At 39.1% G+C, this 10,715-nt stretch overlaps 1 protein-coding gene across 1 annotated transcript; it reads left to right on the forward strand.

The window, feature by feature from the left end:
• The first annotated feature begins 453 nt into the window (after positions 1-453).
• LOC124279504 (DDRGK domain-containing protein 1-like) lies at positions 454-10,018 on the forward strand. The gene is made up of 8 exons (XM_046715334.1): positions 454-581; positions 1,459-1,584; positions 2,005-2,129; positions 2,996-3,097; positions 3,892-4,014; positions 4,893-4,931; positions 6,562-6,618; positions 9,705-10,018. Exons 1-8 carry the CDS (start codon positions 485-487, stop codon positions 9,939-9,941), a joined length of 906 nt encoding a protein of 301 aa, XP_046571290.1. The 5' UTR covers positions 454-484; the 3' UTR covers positions 9,942-10,018.
• The last annotated feature ends 697 nt before the right edge of the window (positions 10,019-10,715 follow it).

Here is a 10,715-nt window from a genome sequence, read left to right on the forward strand (position 1 = left end):
TCGACAGAGTGTTATTATTGAAGATGTGTGTTCACAATACAAAAGACATTTCCGTATTAAGACTGTTTAACTTGAGAGTCTCTCCACGACAGCGAAGCGCCCGTAAAATGATAGATACACAGTATGTCGCTCTCTGGCCATAGCTCATTGTATTAGATTGCTCTGATATTTATAGAAATCCTCATCAGAAACATTTAACTTGGTAAGGTTTTTGTCAACTGAACTTAACATCTAAGATCGGAATTGTTTAATTGTTTAGACACAGCATGCTTCGCAATTCACAACTATGAAGATTATGAAAATGGATGCCCTACTCTGGCATAATTACAATACAAATTGTACTCATTAAAAAAGTAATTACAAAGAAAGTATCGATGCGTATTTCGTTTCAGAAAATCGCGCGTGTTTTGTATCAATATACCCGCCACTAATTCGACTTCCTGTTTGCAATCACTTCCGGTTTTGAGTTGTGCAAGTTGAAAACATGGCAGTAGTAGATCAGTTCACTATTTACATTGTAACTGCCGGTATTGTGACACTGATTCTGGTGGTGGTCACCCTCATCAACAAATTCCGCTCCTGTAAGTATTTCAGGCTGTAAGATTTATCTTTCCTCCATATTTACATCCCACACACTGCACGACTGGAGTAAGCAGCTGTTCACAGTGGTACAGGCACGAAAATCCCAATGTCAATATGGGAATTCGTTGGCGTGTCAAAAACCTTCTACTTCTAAATCTGACAATTCTCATTCATGGAACACTTGTTGCTAAATTATGTCATCGATATCTGCATTACGTAAAAAATGAAGATGCTGCTTGATTTGGAAAAAGTCAAACCGGATAATTAGGCCTACCTAGTCTACCTTGTCACAGAATCACATGTCTCTTCTGTTTCTTATATCTTCTCCTTACGGACCTATAATTTTTGCATATTATGTTGTGGATTACAAAAGCAGTGTGTAATTTGTAATCAGCCATTTTTGTTGGTGATCAGTAAACTGTAAACGAGTAATTCTTGTTTTGCACCAAACCCATTTTAGTCCATCCCCAAAATAAAAGGCTCTCTTGGTTTTGGTCTAATTCAAAATCAGGCTAGAATGCACTTTACCGGGCACAGCCCTCTCTGCTCCCTTTACGATCCTTAGGGTTTAGGGTTAGGCACCCTTTGCGATCCTTAGGGTTAGGCACCCTTTACGATCCTTAGGGTTAGGCACCCTTTACGATCCTTAGGGTAAGGGTTAGGGTTAGGGAACCCCAGCAGTGCTAATTAATCTGAAAAAGTGCACCCGGTAAAGTGCAGTACTCCCCAAAATCATTGTTCCTTGAAGTCTATAGTCTATTTCATTTAGTAAATGTATACTTTGTGATTAATGTTAACGTGCAGTGGAATCACCATTATTGCCATTGTTGTTTGTGTTTCGATCAAATACATGCTCCTATCTTGTTGTTCTTCCAGCAACAAAGAAACCTGATGAAAGAGATGAAGCTCGGCAGGTCAACCGACCTCGTGCTGCTGAAGCTCCCCCTGGTGCCAGGAGACGAGGACCACGCCGAAGGATGAGACTTAATAGAGATGATTCAGGTTAAAAACTCAAATTCTACATTTTCTATGACACGTAATGCCTGTGTAGTTTCCATAATGTGCTGATATACTGGCAGATCAATTTAGTCTTAACCATTTTGTTAACTGACACTGTAAATTTGCCAAGAAATTTTGTTAATGTAGAGATAATCATGAATCAGGAAATGTTTTTAGAGAAAATCAAGGACCATGCAAAAATTACTTGTTATATATATATTGGTGGTAATTGTTTTCATGATTCTTGATTTTCTCTACACTAAAATCAAATTGAATATGTATATATATGGTGAGTCTATGACTCCCATTTTGAAAGGACTATGTAAACCTCTGAATTTATGATCAGATTAAAGGTCATTTCCTTACTGGCATTGTTAGTGGTATCTCTCTGATAATGATGACAACTGTCTGTGTTGTATTCAGATGAGGAGATGTTCGAAGGGGATGATGATGACATCGCAGACACTTTGAATCAGGGTGACGGGAAGATTGGTGCCAAGAAACTCAAGAAACTACAGGAGAAAGCTGAGAAAAGGGCGGCACGAGAGGTAAGTTCTTTGGGTACACAGTATTAACATGGTTAAGCAGCCTGGAAGGGGTTCTGGGATCGAGTCTATGCTGGTTTAAATAATCAAAACTGGCAACTTTATGGATCTTGTGGTGAGATTAAGAGGCTTGGTTGTGTATTATCACCCTGGTCATTGGATTGTTGCTCATAACATTGATCACAGGTTTGTGGGGTTAAACAAAAGACTTGACAACAGTCTAAGCATACTGATGGTCATCATCCATACAGCTTCTGATTTGGGGCTACTAGTGTTGGAAAAGAATATGAATAGTAACAGAATAAAGAACATTGTTTGGGTCAGTGATAGTCTGCCAATATGTGTACTGATAAAGTGCTTCAAAATTGAAAGTCACATATTCTTCTCTAGTACTCTCTTGACATATAGCATCAGTTAAGTATTTACTAGATTTTTATGGGTAGCATAATGGTTCAAGCGGTCGCCTGTCACTAGTGTCAGGCTCGCTGACTTGGTTGATGCATGTCATCATATCCCATTTGTGCAGATTGATGCTCATACTATTGATCACTGGATTTTCTGGCCCAGGCTCGATTATTTGCAGACAGCTGTCAGATAGCTGGAATATTGCTAAGTGCATTGTTAAACTTCAAACAAATACAAATTGATAACCCCAAAGGGTTCATTGTGTGAAGCCCATTTCAACCACCTATTAAGTTGAGGCCAAGAAACAAACTTACCTAATCGCCATTGTTGTCATTCATGACTACTACCAATAACTACCATGACTCGTATGTATGTTGCTCAGTGTTCTTACATGTCCAGACATTTGCAAACAATGTAATTTATTTAACCAAAACATTATCTGATGGTATAATTTGTTATTTCAGCAAGAACTGGAGGATAGAGCTGAGAGGAAGAAGAGAGAAGCTCTGCTGGATGAACAGAGGAAGAAGGATGACGAGAGGGAGAAGCTGGAGGAAGCTGCAAGGGTGAGATTATGTGGAAGGTGTAGTCAGCATTGATTCAGGGGCATTGGGGGGTATGTGCAGACTTTAGAAGGAGTTGGAAGCAATGTTGAGACTTCATGTGGAATTAGAGGCTATATTGAGATTTTAGTAGGCATTGGAGGCAATGCTGAAACTAAAAAAGGAGATGGAGGGTATATTGAGACTATATATAGTGGTGGAACACTTTTTATGGATAGACAATTAGTAGTAGCTATGTTGAGACTAAAGATCAAGAAATGGTTTTGCACAAGGAGAAATATATACATTGAGACAGGGGTATATAAAAAATGTTCCACTTCATGATTCCAGCTTCTAAATGCCACTTAAGGAAGTTATATATAGTGGGTTAGAGGCTATGTTGAGACTAAAGAAGAGGTTGGAGGCTACATTGAGACAAGGGTTTATTGACTATGTTGAGACTTTAAGTGGGTTGGAGCCTATGTTGAGACTATAGAGGGCATCATCAAGTATAGTTAGTTTAGGTTTACGTCGCTCTTAGCAACATTCCAGCAATATGACGGCAGGGAACACCAGAAATGGCCTTCAGACATTGTAAAGATGTGGGGAATCGAACCCAAGTCTTGGGTGTGACGAGCAAACACGCTAACCACTAGGCTACCCAGCCACCCCCTCGTCATGCATAGTGTAAAGGACCTCGAGAATTATTTCAGGATTTTCTTACTCGTTGCTGCCATGTAAGATACATGCTCACATCTCATTTACATGTGAAGAATGCAGAATGCATGGGTGATAACTTCTCACGTTAAACACTTCAGGAGGAAGAGGAGAAGAAGATCCGTGAGGAGAAGGAGCGACAAGAACACGAAGAGTATCTCAAGATGAAGGAGATGTTCTCCGTGGATGAAGAAGGACAGGACGATGCTGTACTGGATCTCAATGTAAGACCAAGTGTAGTCTTGTCTTGTCTGCCTTAGGAGATGCCCATGTGCTAGATAACTTATTGTGTAATCGTCATGAGCTCACAACAGAAATATGCATGACTTGAAATACGAGAAACGTGGTGCCTTTGTCCATTGTTTACTGTTGTATAGTATGTGATATTTGTGGTGTCTGTAATCGATAAGGAAATGAATATGTGTTGACAAATACTGGTTTGCATTTATTCTGGATATTTTACCCATGTTTCCTTGTGTGAAGTAGGGAGCATACATCCCTTGCAAACAATGCTTGTATCCAATATTGGATTCAGAATGGGTTGTGGATATTTAATAGAAAAATAGAATGGGCTCATAATACACTGTATGATCATGACTGCAGTCATAAAACGCCCTCAATGTATTCAAAATTAAGGGGAACCCTGAGTTCTTTTGTTTTGCCCATGTAGTATTAAGTGAATCGAGAATTCTGTATCTTGCAACCGTCAAAGTTATGACAAGTACTCCATGACGGGTTTTTTTAATTTCAATAACGGAATAATTTCCCACCTAGCATGACCAAAGAGGGTTGTTTTTCTGTCACATGCTTTACATTGTTTGCAAAGAAAATAGAATCACTAACTATTCAACCTAATTTTGAGATTGCTTTTATCAGAACCCTACCTTTCTTTCTACAGCCTTCGTATTTCGAAAATATGATCTCCATGTACAGTGTCAATCTGTGTCACTCGCAGTGAAACACTTTAGCTCCCAATATATCAGAATATGTATCACAATATGTGGGTACCTGAATCGCAATATATTCCAATACAATCTGTTTTCCAATACACAGCCCTGTGTATTTGTGAGATTCACACTTCATTCCTTTATTTCTCTTTCAGTCGGAATCTCTACTGCAAGAATTCATCAACTATATCAAGGTATGATTGAGTTGATCTGAACATGTATCTGGTGGAGTGGCAAATTATGATACGCACGTACCTAGTTAACGTAGGGGGAGAATGCATTCAACAGCACTAGGTAGTCAGGCCAGCTTGGAATTTTGTACGTTTCAGGTATACTAATGACATGTGTTTTACACATACCAACAAAGTTAGAACTTCAGTTGCAATTAATTCAGCAGACTAATTGAAACACTGAAATACTTAACACAATATAATGCCAAATGCCACTCAAGAAAAGGTATCTTTTTCTTGTCACTTGTGGCAGATGAAAAACAAAGCCATATTCCATTTTAGTAAGTATCTGTATGTATCTTTTAGATGGTCCCACCATTGGTGTATGGTCAGATGCCCTTTTCTGATGTCCCTGCATAATGATATTGCAGGAATATTGCAAAAAGTAGCCAGGTTACATAGCAGTGGTGGTGTAAAATGGGTTAAAACACTCCTCAAATGTCATTGAGTAGATAAAGGGAAGTAACTCTTGTTTGATTCCTCAGAAGAACACTTATCAGGGGAATTCTCATTCTGGTTACTGGTATTGTAAATATCTTCAGTGGTATTTGTAAATACTTGCTTGTAGAATATGTATGATAATGAGTGAACGAGTACATGTTTTTATGTCATTGACTAATGAGTTGTTATGGTGAATGGTGCAGTTCTTGATTTGGAGGTTAACAATGAAAGCCAAATTTTGTTTATTTGTCCCTCTGTGATTCATTCATGTGCATGCACAGTAGTGTCGTTTTCACATGATACATCTTTAGGATGACTTTTTGTGGTCATTATTATGTCCTCAGGGTGGTCACCATTGTGTCACCTTATTATATCTATGTGTCGTGAGTTGTCATCATGTTTTTCCATCACAAGTGTCCTGAGTATTGTCTTGTACGATCAGTGTGTCATTATTATGTCATCATTGTGTCGTCAATGTGGTCATTATTGTGTCATCAATGTGGTCATACTTGTGTTATGTGTCATCAGTTTGTCATCAATGTGGTCATAGTTGTGTGATCATTGTGTCATCAATGTGGTCATACTTGTTTCATAGTTGTGTCATCAGTGTAATCATAGTTGTGTCATCAGTGTGGCCATTATTGTGTCATCAGTGTCATCATCAATGGTGGTCATGGTTGTGTCATCAATGTGGTCATAGTTGTGTTCATCAATGTGGTCATAGTTGTGTCATCAATGTGGCCATAGTTGTGTCATCAATGTGGTCATGGTTGTGTCATCAATGTGGTCATAGTTGTGTCATCAATGTGGTCATAGTTGTGTCATCAATGTGGCCATAGTTGTGTCATCAATGTGGTCATGGTTGTCATCAATGTGGTCATCAATGTGGTCATGGTTGTGTCATCAATGTGGTCATAGTTGTGTCATCAATGTGGTCATAGTTGTGTCATCAATGTGGTCATGGTTATGTCATCAATGTGTTCATGGTTGTGTCATCAATGTGGTCATGGTTGTGTCATCAATGTGGCCATAGTTATGTCATCAATGTGGTCGTAGTTGTGTCATCAGTTTGTCATCAATGTGACCATAGTTGTGTCATCAGTTTGTCATCAGTGTGGTCATCAGTGTGTCATCATTGTTTATTGTTCTGCAGGATATGAAGGTGGTGATACTGGAAGACCTGGCAGCCCACTTTAAACTAAAAACACAGGTGAGTTGCAAGGCAGAATGTAAAACTACAAAAATACACAAGTATAGATTGTGTTTCCAAACATGAGTTAACACCATGCACATGACGTGATGTGAAAATGAATGTCTCAGTCCTCAGGGTCAGTAAAATGTTGACTGAAAGACCACCAAATAATGATTGAAAAAAATGTATCCTTTTGGGAGCCCCACAATATCTGCTGGGCTAGTGGTTTGACAACACTGGTATGTTTAATAAAGAAGTTAGACACACCAATGAATGGGTGTTGCATAGTACTAAATTCAACATGCGTATACATTTAGGAGATAAAAGTATTGTGTAGTTGGTTTAGTTGTCAAGTCTTATTAATCTTTTGTCTTCAGATTCGTTGTAAAAAAATTGTTGACGCGATGGTTATTTTACCCCAGTGTTCTGATCACAACAGTCTCTGAATATTACTGTAATCATAACATTGTCACTGACCACCAGTGGTGGCAAAGATAGCTTTCACCAAGAATCTTATATATTCATTTTCTTTTTAAATCACTTTACAATCAAAATGAAACTCTAAGAATATTAGAAACTAAGTTTTTCAATACATTTAGTGATTTCTTAATTGTTTCAACCAGCCAGTCAAAGTTTTCATGTTTGTAATCTATTAACCAAACAAAAGTAAGAATGTCTAGCCTCAGTTGGTATGGTTCCAGCAGAGATTATCCAAATTTAACAGTGACAATGGTTTAGTTTCACAGCATGCAAACCTATGATGATCGGGGAAAGAACTAATCTTGCACCCCTACAGGATCGGGTCATCGGGGTTACTAACTTGGGGATCATCATATCCCCATAGGCGGATCCAGAGGGGGGTGCAGGGGTGTGCACACACACACACACACACCCACCCTTGCCCTGAAATGACCATAGAAACTCTGGTGAAAATGAAGTGTGCACCCCTCCTTTTCTCAATAGTGTGCACCCCCCTTTTCTCAATAGTGTGCACCCCCCCTTTCTCCAAAAGCTGTATCCGCCCCTGATCCCAATTACGTAGATTAATGTTGATGATTTCTGTCTCAGTATTGTCTGTTACAGGCTCAATAATTTACACACCACCTTCATATAGCTGTAATATTTCTGAGTATAGTGTGAAACAAGAAACAAATAGACAGACAAACAGGCACTTGTAACAACTTTTGTACATTTACTTGACATACCCACACCATGGAGCTAGTTATCCTTTTTTTCTTAGTCCAGAAACACAGTTTAAAATGCTTTGCCTCTGTGTAATGAATATAACAGTAAATCTAAATCCCAGCACATGAGAGGGGTGTGTATCTTTAATAACTAAATCAAACAAGAGATAAGAGAGGCATACTCTGTTGAACAACAGTAGGTCTACATGTGATCTGCTTGTCAAGTGTAGCATGTGGGTGGGGACCACTTATCACAGCGCTACCTGCTTGTATGTGACACTGAGCTAGCCAGTTACACTCCCAGGTGATTGATTATCAGGAAATTGATCTTATGTATTATAATTGATCGTGCGGTTGATCACCAGATGAATGTAATATGCAGTAACATAAGCTCAGTAATAGATACCGTTATGTACTGTTAGGGTCGTACTTACTTACACCATTGGTGATTCACATTAGAATTTGTCACCTGCTAAGCTTGTTTTGCACATGGTGCAAGGTGACTGAATGTACATGGTGATCTGACTTCGAAATGGATCAGCATGGATATCTTTTGAACGCAGTATGGATGGTAGCTGAAAAAAAGTGTCTTGTGACCCGAACTTGATTTCTTAATGAGGCCAGACCAATTTTATGTCTTGTTTTAGTGATTTTGGTCCCTCAGAAAACCGAAAGGCAGGAGGGAATTAAATAGAAATAAAATCACCAGTTAAAGTAATATTCCTTCAAAATATTAAAAGTATTTTGCTTCTGGCAATTTATGAACTGTATATTGGGCAAAAAACAATGCAAAAAAAAGTTTTCTTGTAAGTTTTCATTTTTGGCCAATAAAAACATATGGATTTTATTTTTTAAGCAGGGAAAATTAATGTTTATTTTTGTTCTTATTCTTGAAAAATTACGACCGGCGGATCCGTAAAACAAGAAATAAATTGGTCTGGCCTGAATATAAAATAAAAGATGAAACTTGTTTTGGGGGAGTGACTATTCAAAGCGTTACTTTTGTTCCTGTAAAGATGTTTCTCCTTTTGCTTCCCCATTTAGGGACCGTTCATAATTTATGGCTAGCTGGGTGATGATGATTTTAAGTGGGTGTCATCCATTTTGTTCTGGGGAGGTAGGGGGGTGTCATCATTTTTGTACACATGTACTAGGGGGGATCTTCGTTGATTCTGTACATGACATGCAGGGGGTTACCTACTTTGTACATACATTTAGGGGGGTCATTCACATTATACATAAAAATCATCGGCCATGAATTATGAACAGTCCCTTATGAAACTGTGAGATGTTAATGAATGCACAGCAGAGAATATAAGAAAGTGGCTGTTTTGGGCATATTTTTAAATGTGTTAAAAATCTGTCCTTTTCATTATGTTGTTGATGTTGTTGTCATGATTAGTTATGGCTAATGAGGATGAAGAAACATTAATGATTAGTATGTTATGGCAGTGAATGCAATGTTGAACCTGTAATAAGTCCCACTTTCAGATGGACGTTTTTGCCCAAACTTGTATTGTTGTATGCCAAGGACATGGAAGCCTGGAAAGATCTTTTTGTGTAATGGAGAAGCTATTTCAAGAAAGCATGAGTTTCCCCTATTTTTTTCTTTATTTACCTGAGCCTATACCTGCATTTGCAGCTTAACGAGCACATCATACACAAATGTACCTGCATCTAATTGTATGGGTGTTTCTATTTGTATCTGTTCCTCCATCTGTTTCTGAATGTGTTTGGGGCAGTGGGTAGCCTAGTTGTTAAAGTGTTTGCTCATCACACCGAAGACACCTGTTTGATTCCACACATGGGTACAATGTGTGAAGCCCATTTCTGGTGTCCCCCGCCGTGATATTGCAGGATTATTGCTAAAAGCTGTGTAAAACCATACTCACTCACTCACTCAATGTGTCTTCCGCCCAGGATGTGATACAGCGAGTCCAGGACCTCCAGGCCGAGGGTCAGTTGACCGGCGTAGTGGACGACCGGGGCAAGTTCATCTACATCACCATGGACGAGTTGGAGGATGTAGCCAAGTACATCCGACAACACGGTCGTGTCTCCATCTCCGACCTGGCCGAGTCCAGTAACCGTCTCATCAACCTTAACCCCGAGAATACCGAAACACATAAAAAACTGGTGTCCGAGGTGTCGGGATGATGTGTGACACCCAGTGTGAGCAAGTGGAGTGATTGGAATGATGTGGAGGATGTTGTGGAAGATGACGTAGTGAATGACATGTGACAGAAGCTTTTATGTATGGCCTTGGTTATATGAGAGAGTGTGACCTGACCATGTGTATTCGGGTGTATGAGGTTATCTGTGACATGACCTTAAGTGTATGATGGTTTGGTTTGGTGTTTAACGCCGCACTCAGCAATATTCCAGCTACAGTAGAACACGGATATAGCGAACACGGATATAGCGTACAAACAGATATAGCGAACAAATTTAAAAGTCCCGTCAACAGTCCTTTATAATATCATTAAAATTATACGTGAATAACGAACTCGTCAGTAGCGAATTAACGGCTATAGCAAACTGATTTACTACCCCCAAGCCCAATTAACGACGTGATTAGCGAACTCACTCAGTGTCAGCTCAGTGTCAGCTCAGCCACTTAGCGGTATACATCAACCTTGTTGGCGGCGAATCAACATATTGTTGAGATTGTTGTGATTGTTAAACATTTTCTAGCTAATGTCTGTGAATGATAAATTCAGAATTTTAATGTTATGTCATTGTACATGTACAAGAATAAAGATTTGTAGCCTCAGCATATACGTGTCTCCACATCTCTACAATCCAAGATGGCGGTCAAATGTGAATAACGAACGCCGGATATAGCGAACTAAATTTCTTGGTCCCTTGGAGTTCGTTATATCCGTGTTCTGCTGTATATGGTGGCAGTCTGTAAATATTTGAGTCTGAACC

This window comes from Haliotis rubra, unplaced genomic scaffold (assembly GCF_003918875.1).
Source record: "Haliotis rubra isolate DU_JTF1 unplaced genomic scaffold, ASM391887v1 Scf250, whole genome shotgun sequence".
Classification (NCBI taxonomy): Eukaryota; Metazoa; Mollusca; class Gastropoda; order Lepetellida; family Haliotidae; genus Haliotis; species Haliotis rubra.

Coding starts and splice junctions, on each gene's coding strand:
- LOC124279504 (XM_046715334.1), top strand. CDS start 485: ATGGCAGTAGTAGATCAGTTCACTATTTACATTGTAACTGCCGGTATT. Junction 1,585..2,004: donor ACTTAATAGAGATGATTCAG/GTTAAAAACTCA, acceptor TGTTGTATTCAG/ATGAGGAGATGTTCGAAGGG. Junction 3,098..3,891: donor AGCTGGAGGAAGCTGCAAGG/GTGAGATTATGT, acceptor TAAACACTTCAG/GAGGAAGAGGAGAAGAAGAT.